At 37.5% G+C, this 25003-nt stretch overlaps 1 protein-coding gene across 1 annotated transcript in view; it reads left to right on the plus strand.

The window, feature by feature from the left end:
• LOC116774284 (neurobeachin) overlaps positions 1–25003 on the plus strand; it is a 217203-nt gene that overhangs the window by 105584 nt on the left and 86616 nt on the right. Inside the window, 27 exon segments of the mRNA XM_061524874.1 lie at positions 2461–2674; positions 4058–4280; positions 4481–4623; positions 4948–5034; positions 5108–5211; positions 5298–5488; positions 5622–5938; positions 6034–7606; positions 8294–8439; positions 9295–9459; positions 9834–10013; positions 10934–11020; positions 12530–12637; positions 12711–12861; positions 14528–14616; positions 15136–15297; positions 15556–15612; positions 16623–16733; positions 16840–16948; positions 17455–17552; positions 17728–17746; positions 17749–17919; positions 18084–18319; positions 18573–18715; positions 18937–19096; positions 19409–19541; positions 19832–19968. Coding sequence (XP_061380858.1) covers positions 2461–2674; positions 4058–4280; positions 4481–4623; positions 4948–5034; positions 5108–5211; positions 5298–5488; positions 5622–5938; positions 6034–7606; positions 8294–8439; positions 9295–9459; positions 9834–10013; positions 10934–11020; positions 12530–12637; positions 12711–12861; positions 14528–14616; positions 15136–15297; positions 15556–15612; positions 16623–16733; positions 16840–16948; positions 17455–17552; positions 17728–17746; positions 17749–17919; positions 18084–18319; positions 18573–18715; positions 18937–19096; positions 19409–19541; positions 19832–19968 — 5314 coding nt within the window.

Below are 25003 nucleotides of genomic sequence, written 5' to 3' on the forward strand. Positions count from 1 at the left end.
AACAGAGGTGAAAAGTTACCTGTGATGTGCCGAATAAAATACAAGGGGATTTTGATTTCTGAAGGCTGAAGGTTGAATATAATACTTGACGAAACATAGTTCGTTACTATGGAGTGAGTGTGGTGAACGAGCCTCGGCGTATTTTAGGTATTAATTAAGATAATAGACAGGAATCATTTATTCATTTTGGTACTTAAATAAGATGGATTTCACAGCAAATTACAATCATAAAATTGATTGGATTGATTCTATCTAAATATACTCAATAAGCTGAGGCACCTAAGACAGCAACATGCAGTTATTACATTATTTTTGAACGAATTGTTTTAAAGTCATTTTGATTATATACGAGAATATCAAAATTTCCATTTTTTTAAGTCGTTAATAAAAAATAGACACAGTTCTATATGAACAAATATATGTGACGTCATTGTTATGTCCGTTGAGCTCAGACGCCAACGAGAGACTCCAGAAATACGAGTGTTTTATGTTCTTTGGTTTACAATTACACAAAATATGAATACAATTACATTGTATTGTATTACAGTGTATTTATCACTTTGCTATTTACATATTTGAACGATTCCATCTTTGCTCCCCTAGTACCCGTCCTAAGCGTTTTTGTGTGGCAGTGAAAGCTCTCACAGTCCTCTCCTACAATTCAACTTCCTTGTAAGAATCGTTCGCTGTTCTTGTAGCGTGATACTCGTAGAATCTCTAACCAACCTCACAACTAACTGCTACTTTTATATAGAGATCGTAGCTCTATCATTTATTTCAAACATTGTGTTACATATTATTAACATGCATGTATAAATCCGATTTTATTTATTACGTTCAGTGTATTTATGTTGCAATTTTATATACATTTATAGTATTTCAGCGAATTTAAATATCTGTTTCTCTGCTTAAGGTATAGCTGAATCTCTTAGAAAGATATTTTTATCCTTTGTGAACTCAATTTACTCATATTTTTATTTTATATCTGGTCTTCATAAATAAATGAAATAGTACAACTGTATTAGAATTCGTGAAGCGATAATAAAATCCACATAAGTATATTAACAATACAAGTTGATTTTACAATAACAATGTGTCGGGTTTAGACACTTACGCTTCCTTTTATCATATAAAAATTAAACACTTTTGAGCTTTTATGTACAGAATTCTTTAAAAAAAATGTGTGAGGGAGATCTCAGCTGATTTTAAAAAATACTGTCAATGAAAACACAAAAGGTATGAAATAATCAAAGGTGACGATTCAGGATGAGCAAAAATGTTTAAGTCTAGTTTAAACTCGGAACTAGGGTTAGAGAGCAACGTATACATTTTGTAAAACAATAAATGTGAAAGCCAAGCGTCACCGACATCTATAGTCTGCACGACATGACTTGACACACAATAAAACTTTGTCTTAATACGGCCGTGACGACGCGGAATTTGGGACAAGTTATAACCTTTTACTTATTCTGCTGTCCAAGTTACATTACTCATCAAAATCTGTTTAGCACTTTTGGCGTAAGCGAGCATCCAGACATCCTCACAAACTAAAGCATTCATAATATTAGTAGGATTTCTTACCCCCTGTTATTATTAAGACTTTAAAACCTGGGAAATCATTTTAAGAAAGTTTGTCAAAATTTCATTTAGCTAAGAAGATACATAAAAGTAATATCAAAAAGATAAATCTTTCAATCTCATTCCACAACACTGAACATCTGTACCGGTCTTTCGCCTTAGACGCACTATTGTTCGATAAATTTTACTTCAGTTGTTTTGGTTTTTAAAAAGATTAAAATTGTACAATTAAGACTTTTAAACCTGCGGTACTACAAATAACGATATCAATAATTGTTGCTAGTTCTCCAAGCTATAGACATACTTCTATTCCCTGAGATATTTTTTTCTACATTTTACACACCCTGTATCAAACATTACAATTTGTTATGCACGTCACATCCTTGCATCTGAGTCATTGGACTGCAAAATGACTAGCGAGAAATAAATGTCGTTGTTATCAAAGAATAAAGTTTTTTACTACTCCCTACAGTGTATTTGTGTTCACTTGGATAAAATTCTCTTTCCTTAACTATAAAAAGTCCGTATATTTATTTAGCCTTTGATCTGCAGTGTGATGACTTCCAAATTGATACCAATAATAACATCCCTAAAGTAATCAAATTCATTACAGTTATTCTTTTGTTAATATGTTAAAATCACATCGTAGGGATCACATTCGGTGTTTATTTAGGATACATAGATTTTCTCCAAAATGTATGCATTGTTATACCAAAGTTAACAATTCGGCAGCAATTTTACTGATTATGACTGAAATAGGTTCTCTTAACTCCCTTCTTACAGTCATGGAGGTCAAAGAGAAAAGATTTTTGTGATCGGACTTGGCACTCACACTTACAAGTATACATACTCTTTATAAAATTGTATTTCTGTCCTTTGCAGTTCAAAATTGTTGGGGTTTGTGTGTTCTTTGGTGGAGTCTTGCAGCACTGTCCAACAGCACATGCTGCAGTGCCGCGGCTTTCTCGTCATCTCCCACATGTTGACGAGGTGTGGACGAGATCACCTCACACCGGACACCCTCGCCTCTTTCCTACATCTCACCAAACACCTCGTCACCTGCTGCTCGCCTAATAGCGATCTTCTATTAAAACAGGTAAGTGAAATAAATATTTTGTAATAAAACGTCACTAATGGAACAAAATTAATATTAGCGCAGTTGCCGACTGTAAATAACTTAAAACCGCACATTATATTCCCCTAGCGATATTTAACGTGGAATTTCTCACCCACAAAACATACTCTAAAACAAAATTCGCGTTAGCACCTAATAACGATTTATTCTCACACTCGGAAGAACTCGTACAATATTGAGATAATAAATGACTTGGTAAACAGTACTGTTTTATTAATTTCTAATAAAATCTTCGCTTCTGTGATTTGGAAATGTAATTGTGTTACAACAATCGATCTATAAATAATGATATATTGACTTGATATACTTTATGATGAATATTTAAAAGTTCGTAATAACTTTTGGACGTTCAATTTGTTTTTCTCCTGGATGTTGTTTCACCGCTGGCATGTTTCTTTTGTTTCCAGACTGTTTTATTCTTTGTTACGTATTATTTTATTGTAATAAACAATACATTACGTATGCTTTATTATGTGTTGCCACGATATTCCCTGTTGGTTTTCCTCAGTCGATGGTTGTAGCGCATGCTACTCTTGCTTCTCACCCCATTCTGTTATTTTCGGTGTTATATTTTACAGTCCAATTTATATCAACGAACACTCTGACTGTTTCCATATTGTTATTACTGCACCTAGTTCACAATTATTTATTTTTATCTGAATATTTTATGTATCGTTTAATTTTGTGCTTTCATATGAAACCGGTGTTGCAATGAACACAATATAATACATACAATGTTGTATAAGTTTCTGCACCGTCTTGATGCACTGCAAAATGCTTATGGGTCAAATGCGAGTTGCAATATTTCAGATATTAGTATGTGTATACTTAGAAATAAAATGATAATTTATTTAATTTATAGTAATTCTTATTTTAAAGACACTACACTTATAACAATGGAACTTGTCAATGAAGTTACAAAAAGAGATTGAATAATTTAGGCTTTCTTACTTCATTTTTTAATTTACCGAATTTGTTAAGTTTCAGTATCTATGTCTCTGTTACGATTACATAAATATGTTATAATTAAAATTTGTAAAATATAAAGTATATTCTATTAATATATTGCAATTCCGTTTGTTTTATGGAGGCTTTACTTGTTCTGAACATAGTCGTATCCTAAAAAGCGTCTTAGTAAGTTAATTTCAAGCTTCACGGACAAAAATTGTAATTTTTAGTCCACCTGTTCAATAACTTTTGGTCCCTGATAAGGTTATTTTATCTCGGTTAATTATATCAAAAGAATGTAGGAAATCCCGAAGCAAGAGAAGCGACAGCTACAATCATCGGACAGTCACAAACTTTGCTAATCAGTCGTTCTGTCAATCTTTCATCACGTGGCAGCTCCTGGACCACATTCTCTTCAACCCTGCCCTGTGGATCCACACCCCGGCTGCGGTTCAGGCGAGGCTGTACTGCTACCTAGCCACGGACTTTCTGGCAGATGCTCATATATACGGCAGTGTGAGACGAGTTAGTACGGTCCTGCAAACCGTGCACACTTTGAAGTATTACTATTGGGTCGTGAACCCGAGAACGAAAAGCGGAATCACTCCCAAGGGACTTGGTATGTAGCCTTCGACATTAATAAACTTTGATTGTCTTTTAATAATTTATATATTTAGTGCTATATTTCAGTTTCGGTATTATTCTTACTACTGAATTTTGTTTCCATATAAGGAATCCAGAAACCTAAAACGTCAACAAAAGTGAATAATGTATTGTTATGAACGATCTTCATACCGTGAAATACATTTTATTTTCCAGAGGGTCCTCGCCCGCAGCACAAGGACATCTTAACGATTCGCGCCTACATATTGCTGTTCCTGAAGCAACTCATCATGGTTGGCAGCGGGGTCAAGGAGGACGAGCTGCAGGCAATGCTTAACTACCTCACCACCATGCATGAGGTCACTATCAGATCTTAAGGCTATTATAGCGTGAACTATTGTATAGTTGTTATTGTTGCGATCTTACTTCATGTTAACCTTTATCTAATTGGTGGCATTAGCTGCTTTTTTTGTAATAAATATAAAGAACAAGTAACTTAACAGTATTTTATAAAATTCTTCCAACTTAACGCAGCTGAAGCGATGACGTTAGGCACTCTTTATAACCAGTATTATTTACGATGACAAAACAATAACAATTAAAAGCGACAACTATTGTATAGATCGTGTACTCGTTTAATTTATCGATTAAATATCATATGTGCTGTTATTGTATGTTTTCAGGACGAGAACCTCCACGACGTGCTTCAGATGTTGATCTCCCTCATGTCTGAACATCCCAGTTCGATGGTGCCAGCTTTCGATGCTAAGGTAATCATAACGAGGGTTTATAAATTATGTTGAGATTGATCGAGGTACATTAAACATTTTATCGTTATTGTAGGGCGGAGTAAGAACCATCTTCAAACTGCTGGCGTCAGAGAGTCAGCTCATCAGACTGCAAGCTTTGAAACTTCTTGGATTCTTCCTCAGCAGAAGTACACACAAGTAAATATGACATTGAAGATATTATAAATTCCATACTTGCATTATAAATTTGATCTAAACTTTTTTTAATATCTTTCCTCCTTCAGACGAAAGTATGACGTCATGTCCCCCCACAACCTGTACACGCTCTTGGCTACGAGGCTGGCAGCGGCCGGGGAGACCCTGGCGCTGGCGGTTTACAACGCTCTATATGAGCTGCTGACGGAACACGTCGGACAACAGATACTCTACACGAGTCATCCTGAACCACAGCCACATTTCCGTCTTGAGAACCCCAGTTAGTATCATTATTTGCTACTGCTGGTTATCTTGAAGTTGCGACTTGATTATGTCTATATATATATAGTTGTTATTAAATCTGCTTTTTTTTGCCGAGTGCTATTGAAAATATTGTTTTTTTTTCTCTACAGTGATCCTTAAAGTAGTCGCCACATTAATTCGTCAATCAAAACAAACGGAACAATTGCTGGAAGTTAAGAAATTATTCCTCTCAGATATGACATTATTGTGTAGCAACAATCGTGAAAATAGAAGGACCGTGCTACAAATGTCAGTATGGCAAGAATGGTTAATAGCCATGGCCTATATACATCCTAAGAACGCAGAAGAACAGAAGATATCGGACATGGTGTACTCACTGTTCAGGATGTTGCTGCATCATGCCATCAAACATGAGTACGGCGGGTGGAGGGTTTGGGTTGATACGTTGGCTATCGTACACTCTAAGGTATGACACTAAGATAACTTGCCCAAACACTATTCCTTTCTCCGCTATTTTTAAGTAAAAGTGGGTTGTGAAAATTAATAAAAAATATTTTACAGGTGTCCTACGAGGAATTCAAACTCCAATTCGCGCAAATGTATGAACATTATGAACAAAGACGCGCAGATAACATAACTGATCCGAAAGAGAGGCAACAGAAACCCATTTCGACTATATCCGGCTGGGACAGACACTCAGATGTCAAAAGTAAAGTGTCAACAGATGCGGAGGAAAATGACGACGTCCCTAATAAAAAGAATAATGTCAATCACGGAGCACAAACTGAAATAGGCAAAGGACTCTCCCTCAGAGACGTAGAATCCTGTCGTTGTAGGAAACCAATCGATGAAAGTCGGACTTCCGTAGTGTATAGTGAAGTGTGTAAAGTGCATAGTCCTGTGAAAACTGTGGAAACTGAAGAACCCAATGAAGAAGGTTGTGATAACGTTAGTAATACAGAAGCTGAAAATGCTGTCGATGAAGAAGCAAACGAATCAGAAGTTCTCACTCCAAACACAGAATTGGTGGAATCCATTACAGAAAACAAACTTTTAGATAGTTCAGAATCCGGAATCGGAACTATCGGAACTGATTTGGACAAAACTGAGAAACAATTAACTAGACAGGGCAGTCTAGATTATATTCCAGTTAGGGATGTCGGTGACAGTGCTGCCAAGGATGACAACACTGACAAAAGTGAAGGTCTACCCTCTAGCCTGTCTGTTAGTGAAACAGCCAGTCCGGAGCGAGTCGCCGATGCTTTGAATTTGGCTAACGAACGAGAATCTGAACTATCGGACCCGTCTGAATTGTACTTAACGCCGAGTGAAGCAACTAGTCCTAGAAAAATATTAGATAAGACTGACTCGATTAACTCAAGCATTCCAGACGATTCTACAAATGATGATCCAAAACATATTGCGATAAACATCGTGAATGACGTCCTCACGGTCGCTTTGGAAACTGTGAGATTAAAGAATGACGATGACACTGACTCGGGGGCCATATCAGGAGGAATACCCTCTGAAGGGAATACACCGAATGGCCGAGATGATTTGGAACAAGACATTGAAGACATTTTAGACGAAAAACATGCGGCAGAGGCCATCGCGCGCGAATTAGTAATGGATATTATTTCTAAAGCTGCCTCAAAGGATGAAAATGATGTTGACGTTGATACAGACGGTCCCAAAGGAGCTGTAGAATCAGAATCTTTGCACGATGGAAACGGTCTGCCACTAGATGGAGATTTTATTGTCACTACCAAAGATATCTCCGAAATAGAACCGCTGCCGGCCGCCGACAAAGCGGAAGAAGAAAATGATAAAAAAGAAAGCGAAAGACCACAATCCGAACCGATACCGATGGAACAAAACGCACCCGAAATTAATCCAATATCAACAATAAGCGAAAACATTTCACTTGCAAATAAAAAGGAGCAAGAAGAGGAGGAAGATAGGATGTGTGAGACTGACAGAGACAAACGTCGGGTCAGCTTACCGGGTGACAACGAGATGAAGCAGGACGGCAATAGGGGCGAGGGCGTCGCCTCGACAGGCACCAATACCTCCACATCACCGAAGAGACCGCGCAGTGCGTCTACCAGCACTCAAGTGGACTCGAATCATTTTGGTATGTTGATATTTTTATCATCATTTCACAAAGACTTTTTCAAGTGAATCATCTTTAAATTGGTTTAATTACAAAAGAAAACAAAAGAAATAGACCATAAGTAACACATTATTGTTTCCATGCTGCTGACGTTGTTCATTATATTAAAATAAATAGCATCCCTGACTTAAATATTTTGAGGAATAATATATTTTGAATTTTATTTTATGATATTGTATATTTCGATGTAGTGTATATGTAGGAGCATGATAGTTGTAACTCAAGTTATGATATAAAATACAAATATAATATGAGTCATAATATTAAATATATAATACATTTTCTTTTATGAAGTTGGCTTTAAGATTCAATTGACATTATTTTGTTTAATTCTATTGAAAGCAACGTTTTGTCTCTATATATAGTCCACATGCTTTCCTAATTTCTTTGATTCTGGACAACCTTGGACCGATATTTTTGTTAACTACCTATTAAATTACAGAGGATTTACAAGAATACACTTTACAAATCCAAAGAGAAGGAAATATAGGTCTTCATCAAAATCAACAGAAATTACAGCGAATATAAAATGACTCCTTTAAGAATAATTTTTATTTATTAATATAAATTAAAATGTTAACGTCCAAAAATTTATAATCATTAATCATATAATTATTGGATAATAACTTAGTATAATATTAAAAACAGAAAAGAAACGTCCAACAAAGTGCAGCCGTCCCATGTTCTCGCCGGGCCCCACCCGTCCTCCATTCCGTATACCGGAGTTCCGTTGGTCCTACATACACCAAAGACTACTGTCTGATGTTCTGTTCTCGTTGGAGACGGACATCCAGGTAAGACATGCATCTCCTTACAATAAAAATGAGGTCACAGAATTCCTACAGGAGGAATATGTTCGAAAGGTAGTTAATTCTGATAGTGAGTGACAGGTAAATATTTTAACATGAGAATATATTACTTGTCAGTAAGGTCTCGCGTAAATTTAGAGTACCGTAAAAACTTTAACGGTAGACCCAGTTCTTCGAACTGTACGACTATGTGAATGCAGTTTTTCATAGTGAAATAAATAAGTACGGTTTTGTTGGGAGAAGTTGAAATTAGTATAGAATACGAGAGCGTTTCCAAAGGTGTTGAATTTTTTGCTTGCAAAGAGTCAAACCCTAATCTAAACGAATTCATTTAGAGTCCTGGCTTATAGCGATAAGTTATGTAGGAGTTAGGACATGTAACAAGGAACATTTTAAATTTGGTACAACACCCAATATATTTTCAATTTTACTATTCTATCATGATTGACTTAATAACATCTGGTAAAAAAACTTTTGTCTGTAGAGGAGGTCCTTAGTATCCCAACGGCAATGTTTAATTGTCACTTTAAACGCTATATTCAAAAGCTTTTTCTAAATATTTATTTTAATATTAAAATTATAATTTATAACTCCAAACTAAATGGCCAGAACCCAATAATGATACCTGATGAACCTTAGAATAACAAGTCAGACCTATCACTACAGGTTATGTTCTATAAAAATCCATCGAATAAACATAACAAGTACAATGCTTAGTGAAAGCTGCTAGCCCCAATGTTTGTTCTAATTGACCTGTGGTTTCTTCGCCAGAACGATAAACCAGTTTATATTTCAACAGTCCTTGCCTCGGCTCATACCAAATAACGTGATGTTTGTTAGGTGTGGCGCAGTCACTCCACCAAATCTGTGATCGACTTCGTGAACAGCAGCGAGAACGCCATCTTCGTGGTGAACACGGTGCACCTCATCAGCCAGCTCGCTGACAACCTCATCATCGCCTGTGGAGGACTGCTGCCGTTATTGGCCTCGGCGACATCGCCAAATGTTAGACCCCTAACTCATACACATTGTTCTTCATTAACTAATATTTATACCCTGTTTAGGAAATTCTAATCAGTAAAAAGAATCAAAATTGCTTTAACTAGAACAGGATTTGAACTATTGACTTCTAGGATATAGTGTCTTAGTCGTAGTTTGATTTGAACTGTCGTGTCGCTGCTAGCGGAGCTGAACTCTATGTTTGTTAACAGACTGGAGCGCTGTTACCATATCTTTGTTTCTTTTATTCAACATTTTAATCCCAATTTTATAACATTACAGTCCACCATGTAAATATGAATTATTACTAATGTTTTCAACTAAACTACCCACTTAACAAATTTTTAGCTTCACTTACTCTGAATGTGTTGTTCCTCCAGAATGAGCTGGACGTGATCGAGCCCACCCAGGGGATGCCGGTAGAAGTAGCTGTCACTTTCTTACAGCGATTGGTTTCAATGGCTGATGTACTGATATTCGCGAGTGCGTTGAACTTTGCCGAATTAGAGGCAGAGAAAAACATGTCCAGTGGAGGAATATTGAGACAGTGTCTTAGATTGGTGAGTACAGACTGGTGAGACGTGAGGCGTTTACGACAATTTACTTTTCTCTGTAGACATAGAATACTCATAATCAATCGAAGGTTCATACTTAGTTTAGAATTTTTAAACAGATCTAAGACTTTCTCGTAATAATTCATTGTTACATTTAATCTTAGATTCTATTAGAGATGTAACATACGATACAGACGAATTATATTGTTCTAGTGAGTAAATTATATAAATAGATTACCTTCATAGTACCTGGAAGGGTTATTAAAATATACAATTACACTGCATTCGTCTGGCCACAATAACCATTCCAAGCGACAAAGCTGGACATAGTGATGAATTTAGCTTAAGACTTCAGCTGCACTACAACAAGTAAAATATCCATAAGCCCATAGATTCGATCTCCTGTTATAATCTATTTACACACCTGTATAAATATAATACCCGTCAACTGTCACATCCATGTACCTTCAATATTCCATATTTTAATAGTAGTCCACCTTAAGCAATTATTTTCGTAGAAAAGCAGTCTTTGGTTATTTTATTTGTAGCTGTCGTCCTCGAAGTCTTTATAATTCATCTCCGTAATAGTTACTTCGTTACGTCTCTGTGTCATGGTTGACTTACTTTCGAAATTAGACTTATTAGAACTTTTTAAAATATTCCAATTAGATTAGAAACTTGTCAAATATATGAAAAGTAATTATAGTTTGACCATACAATTTAAGATACAAAAATTGTTAGTTTATTAATTAATTATAGAGCTTATTTTATTTATCCCCCATACATACATATGATCTGTCGCATCCTTATTATAAAATTGATTAAGTTAATTTCGATTAAAAGCTACTAGGGTCGCATAAGTCTGCGAGAGTTAAAGTGATAGCGTAGCGTTAGTGTAGCGGTAGTTGTAGCGCCCAATGTCGCAGGTGTGCACGTGCGCTGTACGCAACTGTCTCGAGTGCAAGGAGCGACAGCGCTGCAGCGCTCGACGGAACGACTCGCCGTCGCCTAAGGTAAACTCCTATCCGCTTATGGCCGCCTGGTATTTTAATATTTAGATGTCAATTTTAATATCCAGTATAATATGATTAAATAGTTTTTTTTTTTATTAAGATGACGACATTAATGCACAATAAGTAACATCCGTTACTGAATCACAAAAAGTAACTTAAAGATTAAATATTTCAAGGTGTTTCCTTCATGTTTATGATCGCCTGGTAAACTGCCCTACATTATTCAAATCACTTTCAGATTGTTTGTTTGTTGAATAAAACTTTTGAATAAAAAAACTAAAACTAAATTAAAAATAAATGAAAACGCGCTTTTTATTTGGGATCGACGATATTAATACGGTTGTTTTATGTGTTTTGTTTATTTTCTCGCCAATATATTGTAAAATATTGAGTGGTTTTAAAATGGAGTGGAGTGATAAAGAGAACCAAGTCTTAGTGATTTGGTTACATAAAGTAGGTATGGCAAGTAGTTTTTAAAAATCCTTCACACGATTAGTATAAGGCAAAAATTTGTGTGTGTACGGGGCCTTGACAGGTACAACGAAGAAATAAAATGTTGTGTCAAAAAAAATTGACCATTCATTTAAAAGTTAATAGAGAAAAAGCGGTCGAAGCAGCAAGGAAAAGAATTGGAAGAAATCCTGTCCGAGGGCATAGACTTTTATCTCGAGAGACAAAGATAGCATCAAAACTATGTGACAGGACTCCGTGATGACTTAGGACTAACAACCTATAAGAGACACACTGATCACACCTTAACGGATAATTAAAAAATAAGACTGACAAAATCAAAAAGACTAGTTTAAAATAGAAAAATTCGTTTACAGATGAGAAAATTTTGACAATTGACCAATATTTTATAAACAATATGACCATATGGGTGCATGCCAATCAGTCGACACAGTACAACATGACCGTTACCCGGATTCAATTGTTTTTATGGGGCAGCCTGTAATATGAAGGACGAACTGAGCCATATTTTTAAAGGAAGGCATTAAAATGTCAGCACAATTTTTTATTGATACTAGCTTATCTAAATGGTTGGTCCTCTTAGTAAACTCGACCAATCTCGGTTGTTTAGTCCCGTTCTTGATCCATTTGACTATGATTTATATTCAGTTTTATGAAGTAGGGCTTACTAGGGCTTCTAGACACCGTGATAGGTTGAACGCCCTATAACAATCCATACGACCAGCAGTAAAGAATTTGCCCACAAATAGACATACTCGAGGCGCGCTGCTAATGATAAGTGGTTTCAAGATTTAAAGGACTGTATTTCAGCTTTTCAGAGTTCGCTTGAAATTATATTTATATATGTTTGATGTTTCTTTTATTTATTTAACAATCATACTATAATAGCCATAAATGTTACGTACAGTAAAAAAAATTTTTATTATTTATGGTAACACTTAGTATATGATAGAATCAGGTTTCGAAAACGAATCATGAACTAAATATCGAATCGTTTATACCATAGCTATGTACGTATAGTACTGGTGTGTATTACAGAGCGTGGTGGCGAGTTTAGCGGACGCGACCAGCCCTGTGAAGGATCCGGAGAGACTCCTGCAAGATATGGATGTGAACAGATTGAGGGCCGTCATATACAGAGACGTCGTAAGTGACCACGTACAATACGTCCGTCTTATTCACCTATTGTTTTTATACCATTGTACAATGACGTCCCCAGGAGGAAACGAAGCAGGCTCAGTTCCTGTCTCTGGCGATAGTGTACTTCATCTCCGTGCTGATGGTGTCCAAGTACCGCGACATCCTGGAGCCGCCACCTCACACCGCCCCGGACTGCAACAGACGCGTGCACGCCGCCCACGAACATCACGGTAAAACTACTTTCGCTATTACATTCACTAACCTTCGAATATGTTAATTTATCATTAATAATTATTTTATTTTCATCGTATAGGATTTTTAGCGTTACCATAGTTTTTTCTATTGATTCGAACTTAATTTGATTCGTAAAGGTTTTTAATAAAAGAGCAAATTAATGTAGCATTTTCATTTAACTTAATCAGGAATGTATCATTAGACTGTTTGATCACCACATGATATATTTGTCTGTTATTATTCTTTATCTGTAACCCTGACTGGTAGACGTGTGCGTGTTTATATTCTTTATGAGAAAGTTTGTGAAATAAATTCTTCATAAATCATCAAACCTTATTTTGTAGAATCATTTTTTGCTTCTTCGAAACGCTTAGTCGCACCTATTGTTGTGAAATTTCTTTTAATAGGTATTAAATAGTGTATTCATACATATTATTATAAGAATATCGAAACGATACAATAGTGACTTAATTGAACGATATGACATCTGAATTTTCGACTTCATCTTCTTGTCATAATACAAAGGAGAGATGAACCTATATCAAGCTGTATATATCTGAAGTGGTGTTTTTTTTTCGATTCTTTTTCACGCCGCTTGAAATCGCGTCACGATTTGGACACTGGTAAAACCTTGGTTACTATCACTCCGCTACACTGCGTCTACATACAACGCGACACACGTCGACACTGCTCTCTTTAATCATACATCACAACACCTTCCACATATTTCTCCGTTCCCTCCCCTTCTTCCCGTGCGCTGTCCTATCGCGTGGTCCGTGGTGTCTCCCGGGCCCCCAGGCTCGCGGCCCCTGTTCCCCCAGTGGTCCCACCACGTGTACCCCCAGTTCCTGCCCGGTGGGCACCCCGCTCGCCACTCTCACTGCAAACTCGATTGCGGCCAGCACACTACCTCGCACCCGCACGCACGCCTCGCTAGTTACCACCGCGCGCACGCAGGTAAACGCGACCGGACGTTCGCAGCGACTGCGCCCGTGACGTGTGTTTGCCGCCGACCTGCTCGCCCAGTGCCGGCGCTGTGCCTCCGATACATTTACTTGTCATGGTGTTGTTAATGCGAACGTTCTCTGACGTCAGTGTGGTCGATGTTTGTTCTCACTGTTTTGTCCGTGAACACTGGAACGTTCGTTCGACGGGACCGAACTGCTCCGGACAGTTGGACATCCGGTTGCTATATTAAACTTACTTTATTTATGTCGAACGACCGCGACTAAATTCTAAACCTTCGTTGTTGTTTTCGACAAAACAGTGTTTTAGCACCGGCTTAGCATCGCTGTATAATTTTAATTTAATTTAATATGATTTGCTTCATCGTCTAAACTATCGATTTACTTCACCGACATCGAAATATGCATGATTTGTAAGATCACAGATATGAATTAGTCCGAGTTTTGTATGAAATAGATTTTTTCAAATATTGCACTTTTTTATAAACTTATTTGACAAATTTGTAAGATTTGTACAAAAGCTTTTGTATGTTGACTTATTTTTTAGCATTGTCTAAGCATCAAGAAGCGATATAGATTTTTCTCACGATACAAAGACATTACCGATACCAGTAGAATCTCCACTGCTTCTTTTAAGCTTCATCATGAACATGTTACATCGTACAGTATGATAATGTCTTAATTTCCGATTCCGTAGATCACAACGGTGATGACGTGGAATACGCAATGATTGTAGTTGACGAGAACAACTCTACTATGAATGAGTTGGACTCGCCCTCCATGAAGGTAAGGAACACTCCGATCCGCTTTGTGTGTTGTCTCTACTCAGTACCTGTGTGTTTTATTATAACTAGGCATGTGTCGACATAGCTAATTATATTATTAATTACTCTCCTCTATATGATTGTCATAGATCTGTTCCATTAATCTTTGTATAATCTAGATATTTTTTTTTATATGTGAAGTTGTTCAACATGACCGCTTATTAAAAATTCCAATGAAAAGTACGGTAATGTTTTAGATGAATCTTTAGCATGTGTTGATTACATTCTAAAAGTATATTTTATAAGGAGTAGTATAGTAATACAAAAAATAGTATAGTAATCAATCCCCCCATCCTCTTGTGATGCATGGACCCCTCCTCTCCCCCTAACAGTACACGAGTAGGTGTATCATGAAATATGTTGGCATTTATAAGTTGCTGGTATGTTTTAGTAAAATTTCATTGTCATTGGTCAACGTGGTTTCCTCGTTACATTGGCTTATCACGATCGTTTTTATTTTGCTATCGCGTGTTAAATAAAGGATGGGATGGAGGAGGGAGTGGCTAAGATTGAGACGAGCACGGACGAGGTGAAACCGAATTCGGGTGAGAGGTCGAAGGTCGTGGAGCTGGCGGTGTCCGCGGGCGGGGAGGTGCCGCTGTACCAATCCAGTCTGCGGCTGAGAACTCAGCTCAAGCAGAAGGTTAGTTGGTCGGGAGGACTTGGACCTATTAGCTTAGGCGACTTCTTCTCGTTGGTGGTCTTTGAAACTCTTGGTGTCTAATTTCCTCTAGATCCATGGAGTCTGTTAATCTCATCCTTTATAGAATACATCGTTAGCTAATAGGCGCTCCGGCTTCCGATACACTGACCTTAGACCGCCGGAAGCTTAGTTATCATGAATGTTACTGTTTGATGGTTTATATGATATTAAAGAATGATGTTTTTGTCCTGTTGTAAGCCTCCCACCGCAAGGTCCAAAACCTTATCGGGGATCACGGTGTCTGTTGTGAATCTGGTTTGTAACATTCCATTACACACGTGTTTTAGCGTGAACACCTCTCACATATTCATGGAAGTCCGGTACTATGCTATTGTAACTAAATTTCTGACCTAGTATAATCTGGCTTCCAAAATTCATTCTGAACGCTAACACCAGGAACACACACAGGCTTTTCAGTGAAATTAATCTGGTCTTTTACTAACACGGTATTGAGCTAATGCTAGGCTCACGTTTAATGTGTTGTAAATATTACATAAAAAATATTAACATTATGACGTCACAGCACAAACACTGCCTATATAAACTATGTAATTATAACAGTTATATATTTATGTACTCCGATTATTTGTATAATAAATAAAAATATATTACTTGTTAAAACTCAAATGTCGGAACTGTCGTTTTACTGCAAAATGAATAAGGACTATAGCAATAAAAAAATTAATCAGTAAGTATTCACTATTGCCTTTCTCTGCATATATGTTTTCGTAACTTCAAATATTGTTCTATCCAAGTATGGTATAAGTATATAATGCATGCTACTGCTTCGCTTGCCTTTTTCACCTTTATCTAGTTTGCATGAATTTCCTTATTCATCATTTTAATAATATATTCATATTTGTGCATGTCTCTCAACATAACATCATCTTATTATAAAATTCTTATATAAATTTAAGTTCTTTAAGCTTTTATATTCGGTATGAATGTGTGGATGCGCTCGTTAATTTAGAGAAAAAAAAATCAAACACGGAGGCTATGAACATGAATAGTTATCAAGGCTTTCTTATGTTATATCGTAACTAAAAAATTAGAAGAACCATGACCAAAAGGCAGTCAAGATAACTACGAATACAAATCAATAATAATTTATTTGAAAGGTTACTTACTTCTCAATTAATTTAATAGGTTCTTCATTTTTTCATAAGACAAGATCAAAAACTATTCTTATAATGTTATATAAATGAAAATAACATCACGTTTCTTATTCGCTGTAATAAAATAATGTAATGAGCTATGTGTCACAGAGTGTGGACTCGATAGAGGACGCCGGCTCATTTCATCTGAACTCGACTGAGACGACCAACAACGACCCGGAAACGTCCAGCGACGTGGCCTTGGATGATAACAAACACCCTGTATGTAAACGAGACGAAAAAACATTATAAATAATCGAACTTTTAATTTTTTAATGTTTGACACAGAGGTCAGAGGCTCGAACATGGATTAAATATTATTTTATAGGTCAGCAACGATGAGTCCTGGACAGATGTAAACCTAAACGAGGAAGGAGAGAGAGGCCCGGCCACCATCACCGGCAGGGGCAGGGAACACGACGGAAATGTGCATGAAGGTGAGGAACCAAAGAATTCACCTGGGAAACTATATTTACGGAAAGTATTACAGCTGATTTTCATGCGATGAAAGAGAATGCAGGAAGCCCTGCTCACTTGCTCATGATCAACCTTATTAATAATACCGAGGAGATCCTTTATACTTAGAGATTCAAGTGCTCATCCCAGTAGCGTCGCAACAGTAGGCAAAACAAACAAACAGTGATATTGTTGTCGTCTTAAGTCTTTTAACCGTTTCAAATTTTCAATCTTTGACCGCAAAAAAACTCCCCTCTTAGACGAATGGTCCTTGATACTCTCTGAAGTTATATGTAATAAAAATTCTTAACAAATAAAAACTTTAGACTAACGACGTCAATTCTTATGATTTTAATAAGTATTTGCACACATACCTTTAAGCTATACCCTAATTACCCTTACAACTTTGAGTATGTCATAGGTATTTTTACAAATCTACAAGTGTAGCCAGTTCCAATTTGATTTTTCAAACTATTTTTCCTTCCAGATATTGATAAACAAATTCACATGAGGAATACTGAGCACCATCACATCGCTCAAAGGCAGAATCGAAGCCTTCAAACAGCACAGAGACATTTACACTCGGTAAGGAAAAAAAACATTGATGAAACTTCACAAAAGAATGTTTACAACAATATCTGTAAAGTTAACTTAATCCAGACAAAATGCTTGTCGTAAAAAACCTGTTTGTCGGAAACTATTTATTTTTACTTGCATTTCTGTTTCTAAACTTAGACTAATTTGTTCTTTAATCCTCCAGGACAACGAAGCACTAGCCGGCTGTCCTTGTCCCCGCTGTGCGAGGGCGCGTCTCGTGAGGCCTCTCTGACCCACAAGCTGGAGACAGCCCTGGGCCCAGTGTGTCCTCTGCTCCGAGAGATCATGCTCGACTTTGCGCCATTCCTCTCTAAGACGTTGGTGGGCAGCCACGGGCAGGAACTACTGATGGAAGGTGAGTCAGTGTTTCAACATATCTATTCATCACATGGAGCTAGTGTCGATAGAAATAGTTGCTGATTATATATTTGTGTACTTTATTAATTTAGAATCTTCTATCAGATTAAAATCACAAACTTAATCCTTATGGATGTTAAACCATGCTTATCTTACTTCCAGGTCTCCAGACGTTCAAGTCCAGTACGTCCGTGGTGGAGCTGGTGATGCTGCTATGCTCACAGGAGTGGCAGAACTCCTTACAGAAGCACGCCGGCCTCGCCTTCATAGAGCTGATCAACGAGGGCCGGCTGCTGTCGCACGCCATGAGGGATCACATCGTGAGGGTCGCAAATGAAGCGGAGTTCATCTTGAACCGGATGAGGGCTGATGATGTACTGAAACATGCCGACTTTGAGGTTACTGGACTAGATTACTATTTTCGATGTGACATTAAAATTAGGCGGTCAGCCAGAGTGTTGTATTTTATTTGAAGACCTATGGAGAAACCGAAGTAGTATCCACTTCGATACGCTTAAGTATCAAAGCTTGTATATAATGAAGGGTTATATCTCAGTGTTTGGTCTCATAAGTTTACCTTAGCTACTCAAACATTGTTAATTAAATTCTGTAAATACTTGCCTCGTACTAATTTCCGTGTTCATTGTGTAGTGTCTGTGTGCGAGCACGTGTCAGGAGAGGTCGGAGGAGGAGCGCACGTGCGAGAGACTCATAGCGGCCGCCAGGAGGAGGGACCAGGCCGCCGCCCGGAGACTGCTGGACAGGCTGCAGCACGCCGCCGCCGCCAGGACCGGGTGAGGGGTGCAATAAGACTAGATGATCCATTGTGACGTCACATATATACCCATAAACTTTGACAGAGATTGGATACGTTGGAAGAGCTAATGGATGATGACATCATTTTGTTAGAGACAACTCACGCCCAATGGATTTCCACCTGATGTCTATTTTCCCTTTCTTATTGTGATTGCTTCATTTCAATGAAATAATCTTACAATGTTTTACTTCCATTCAGTGTGAGCGAAGGCGAGTCCATCGACGGTGGATTTTGGAAGCTGGACTCGTGGGAGGATGACGCCAGGAGACGACGCCGGCTCGTGCCCGACGCCAAGGGGCGGAGACACGCACGGGGAACACACGCGCCTCCAGCACCACCCTCGGATGCTATACTACAGGTCACTACCTATATATAGTACTTGTTTAGTCGGTAGTGTCTCATAATGGACTTCTATACAAATGAATCGCTCTCAAAAGGACGGATCCTCGTAGGAGATATTTTTGTTGATGTAGAGTGCCCTAAAATAGAGGTACTGTTGTTGTTTTCCGATTATTGGTGAAATTCTTGTACACCTAAATCCTTTAAAAAAACACTCAGTATAGCATACATTAGTACTTTTATATTCCAATGGGTAGAGAATTTGGCTCATCTGTCAGCATATATCATAAGTGTCACTAGAAATATACAGATACGTAATTTTATTGAACAGGCCACAGAGGAACTTCACGCTCGTATCGCACAAGCTTCCGGCGGCGCGTCGTTGGCGGCGGCGCCGGCGGCCGAGCTCCTGGATGACGCCGAACTACTGCTGGATGAACGAGACACAGACCAGGACGTCAGCGGTGAGTGCATACAAAACCATTAAATATAATGACCAACAAATAACGTCTCTTTAATAAGAAGGTATTAAAAAGTACGTCAGAAAGCAAATTCCATAAATAAAATAAATCGAATATTTAATAGCCATGTTCCTGAACGATGTTTTTGCTGATGTAAAATTAGCAGGCGTATATAAAGTGATACTTTGAAATACATGTTATTTAATACTAAGTATAATTTTTAAATTAAAAATAATACTAAAATAAAATATATCTGGTATATAAACAATTAGTATATATTAAGTATTTCTCAGGTCCTGTGAACATCAGTACTCGCGCCCGACTCGTGGCGCCCGGTCTGGCTGCTCCTGGCACGGTGTCGCTCACCTCCACCGAGATGTACTTCGAGGTGGACGAGGAGGACCCCGAGTATAAGAAGATCGACCCCGAGGTATGTACATACTGACAACCATACATACATCCATCATATATAAAACACTTATTTGCCACTGCTGTCAAGGATATCTTTATATATATAATTCTATTATAAGTGTGTATGTCACTGAACGCTTCCTAAACGGTTGTACCAATTTTAATGATTTTTTTTTTTGTATGCATTTGCGTGCCGCCCCGGATAGTTACTACATATTTACAAATCAGGCCGACAGATAGCGCTGCAATCGCTTCCAAACGTAGATTTAGAATTTGTATTGTTTTAAAACACTATAAATTTCTCTCTGAGCCGAACTGTGATGTTCAACGGACGGAGCCGCGGACAATACTATTATTCAAGTAAACTGTTTTGATCTCACGAGTGACATTAAAGTACACACACACACATGTATACACAACAGACACTGCGTGCTGGCCATCCTTGCTATTAAATAAACGATTTGTATATCTGCGATACGCTAATACATGTAGCCTGAATATGAATCCTTATACAATTTCATTTGGAGGCTTGTTATATGACAAGTTGCGGTGCTGTGGACGACTGAAATTAAATGTTTTGATAACTTACAATCAGCGTCTTGGACGGGTTTCAGTTTGTTGTCGAATAACGTTATTTGTAATAGAATCACGTTATCTCTAGTACAAAATAACATAAAATAAATCCAACAAAAGCGAAAACAAATAAGGTGCGACGTTAGATCATTGTTAAGTAATTTATTGAGTTTGGTGTTTGTTCAAGATGTTATAAAATTAAAATGATGTCTTATATGGAGTCCGCTCGGCTGGCGGCGCTCACGGGAGATTAGACGTTAGGGTTCAGGGAATAGAGGACCGATTAGGTTAGACGGAGATCGAGTTCGGTTAGTTTACGGGCAGATAGAGGTGAGATATCGATAGTGTGGCGGAGGGTAACCGAATATGAGGCAGTTTTAACTGATCGGACAATGGAGCCCTGCGGCGAGGGACCGGGAGGCGCCGCGGGAGGGATGGGACACGACCGTCACCATGGAAATGTATCGATCATTTTGAAATATATACATTAGTAATATTAAATACACACGAGAGATGCTTCATTGATTTTATAGTATCTTGTTGTTTAATTATAACTTCGACATATATTTGAGTGTCGCTGTAACCCTAAACACTGTATAATATGTATTTGAAATGTAATAATTAATTGAACTCTTGGCTCTTGTAAACTTTTGTCTTCACGATAAAAGATATATCGATACCCGCATCACTAGTACCGAGCGGTGTGTCCCTCCCCGGGAGGGCGCGGCGGGAGGGCACTTCACGACCATCCTTCCTAGAACCACGTACAGACCTCCACGGGTACAAACATGCACACATGCACTCTCCAACTAAGCAATATCTAGTAGAATTTCAATAACTCCACTAAAACTCAATTGACGAAAAAAATTCCAAGACGATTGAATTGAAATTCACTCTAATTATAAGGTAATTAAGATGTGCAAGTAGTGGTACATCTTCATTACCTTATAATATATATATTTCGTGAAATTGTACAAACCGTACAACAAACAGTGTTCAGTACAGTGCGGCGCTCTCAGTCACTGCACCGTATAGTGTATAGTGCGTGTAGACCCGGCCCGCGGTTCATCTCCAGCGCGCCTGTTACAGATATTATTTACTGCGACTAATTCAAAAGACTCGAGATTGTAAATTGAATTCGTAATAGCTCATTTTATTTGTTTATGTTAATGCGTGGTTTTAATGAAGCGTGTCGCCTCAGCCTAGTGGCGGCGGATGCTACGCGAGCAGCGTCTGGTGTTATATATAAAAACCTTTGATTTATCAGACCGTCTGTCACTATTGACCCATAGAGTAGATCGTCACTAGCGTCTCGGCTGTGTGACGGACCTTCCCCGTGTATTACTATCTCATTAGTCGGCCTCTGTATGCAGGCCCAGCATTATAATGACGCGTGATCAATGTTCGTGGATCGTTTAGCGCTGATCGCTGTTAAACTACCTCCACATAATAACGTACTTAAATTATATATAATATAAATGTCCGATCGTCCGGCCGTTTAACGAATGTTGTATTTATTATCTACAAATAAATTAAATTATAATGTCTGTTTGTAATATTAAAATTACGGTTTTTTACTAGATGCCCATAATACATATATCGAATGTCATTTATCACAATTTTTTTCAGTTTGTTCCATCTAAACTCTGAAACTGCTAGACCAGTTGTGACGGAACTCTAACTGACCAGTAGCTGACGTAATATGAATTTATTTAGACTACTTGATTTTAGAAATTCAGGTGTATAATATAATATTTTAATGATATAAATAAAAAAAACAATAATCATTCTGCGCCGGAACAGTCATGGCTACAGCCAATCTTACAATGTAATTTCGATTAACAATATACTAGGACGCACTAAGTCTTGTTCTTGTTTCCCGCTCTTTAACTTTTCATTCTCTGTCTACATCTTTGGTCCATATCGCCCGTGACGTCATCAGTGACGTGCCCCCTCATAAATAAACACATTACGTCACCGGGACAGCTCCCGGGATACCTGACACGTGTCATCATAGCAAATGATTTATTATCACACCAGTCTGTAGACGAAAACACGTCATAATGCAAACATATAAGAGCGAGTTTAGATCGCTACCGGTCGAGTAAGTCTCTTGTTAGTTTTTTTGTTCATATTCCTCGAGCACGCCAGAAGGTACCTGTCGTTTCTGCATCACATTTAACGTTTGATCGTAAACTCTGATACTGTTTGTACACTTTACGACTCTCTACTATGAATGTTCTGCGACTCCTTCTTTCCCTTGTCTTGATCCCTAGCTATGGGAGCTTCTATCGACCCATGAGAGACTCTGAATGTCAGTATGCTTAACCGATTATTTATAGTGCCTAACACTATGTTTTTAACTCATATAAGTTATATATTTGTGATTCCCGTCTTCGTCCGTCCGTCAGTGGCGATTCTTTTTCACAGTCGGTGTGAGAGCGTTCAGGAATTTAGGCGCCAGATATGAACGATAAGAGCTCCCGCTGCGACCCTGACATCATATCCTACCATCGATAAGGTATTTTCCCATCACTTTGCCCCTGTTGAGATACCACATTATGATATTTTTGATTTCTCTTAAAAATATTGAGCTACAAGTAAATGTGAATTACGGTCACGTTATATTTTCTTTGGAAGAAGAAAGATTTAATGTTTGTTTTCCAAAAGAATAAAATATAATACTTCATACATTAAGATGAAAAAGCACCAATTTTTTTTATAGATGTACAAGTTTCTTAATATATATAAAAAAAAACACATATTATAAAAAAGAATCCTACAAATAGCAGTTGTATCGTAATAACTACAGGACACAAACACACACACACACACACACACACACACACACGGCAGTGGAAACTGAAGGGGAAACCTAAAAGTTACTTATATTATAAACAAATATAAAAAAGATCCTTTTAAGTAGTGTGTTTGTGTGTGCTGTACACTAATTACTGTGGAGGGAAGATCTGAGTTATGCGAGGAACGCGTAGCCGCGGGGCGCCCGGCATGTGAGCTCAGATTGATATTAGACCAACTGACTCAGAGAATTAATAATTATGAATTAATGTTCTGTTTAGACGCTATGAGGATAACATAATACTCGATCACACACGTGTACACCTCACGCGCAATATATATAATAAGTGCATGTTAAGTAATGTACTCAGTTTAATGGAGTATCTATAACTTTATTATGAGACATGTTTGACGAATGACTCTAATGACACAACCAGTGTATAGAAAAAATATATGATTATAAATAAATCTATCACAATGAAATATAATAATAATATTAACATAACCAGGAACACCCACCTTGTTATAATGTATATGCGGCGCGGTGCGGGCCACGCTGAAAATGTTAATTGGTATGGTAAATGTAACGGAATGCCAGTTAGCAGGGACGCTAGGGCGGAACCAACGTGTTTCGTCTAATTGAGATCAACAAGAAACGAAGGAAAAACGGGGATTTGTCGCTCACGTGTGACAGATTACAGAGGAAGGACGCTCCCCGGGGAGATATTTTAATTAGAATCTATTAAGGGTATTTTATTTTCAATACAATGTCTCTCAAAACTAAATACGATATAAACATTAATACAGCTTTTAGATTTATAATTTGATAATATATGTATGTAGGCAGTGAGTATGCTGTAGAGACTGAACCGGTAGACTCTGGGAGGGTTATATCTACACGGAGGTATTAAACACGATCTTAAATGATGTTATTCACTAACAAAGTATGTATTATCCGAGTAAAACTATCATTACAATCTTTTATTGCCAATTACTATGACTCTATCATAAATAATAAAGACCATTATACACGTAATTCATGACATGCCATGAATACCATAAAAAGCGCCTGACCATAAATTAATCCGAACATTTGTCACGTGTATCGAAAGTTTAGGAGAAAATGTCGTGCCATACACACATAAAGGCATAAATAGCTTTTGTTTCGACCTTGTTTCAGTCGGTGCGTGTCAAACAATAACTCGATACACCTACCGCGTTTTCTTCGACTCAGTTTCACATCGCTTCTTTAATTTATATGCAAGCAACCCAATATCCGACTCTTAATGAATATGATATATTTTTATATTAGTGTAGTCGTATCTTACGTCTCTGTTGTTAATTTATGTCTATAATATGTAGATGTAAACACATAAAGCTTCGATGTATAATTATTCATCCCGAATCCAAACAACCGCGCATTCGTATTACGAGTATAAGAAGTGAACCGTCCTCCTAATAAAATGTCACAGGAATATTAAAAGTTATTTTATTCATAACTGTATCTTACGGACGTGTCTCTGATTTAAAACAGTGTAAGTTAGTTTAAATTAATAAAAACTGTAAATCATTCCGTACAATAATTCACGTACACTTGGACAATTACTTGTTTTTAGTTTATTCAGTTGGCCATGATGTGAAAGACGTTCATATATGTTTTCATAGCAGTGTGAAATGTACTA

Source organism: Danaus plexippus, chromosome 26, assembly GCF_018135715.1.
Source record: "Danaus plexippus chromosome 26, MEX_DaPlex, whole genome shotgun sequence".
Taxonomy (NCBI): domain Eukaryota; kingdom Metazoa; phylum Arthropoda; class Insecta; order Lepidoptera; family Nymphalidae; genus Danaus; species Danaus plexippus.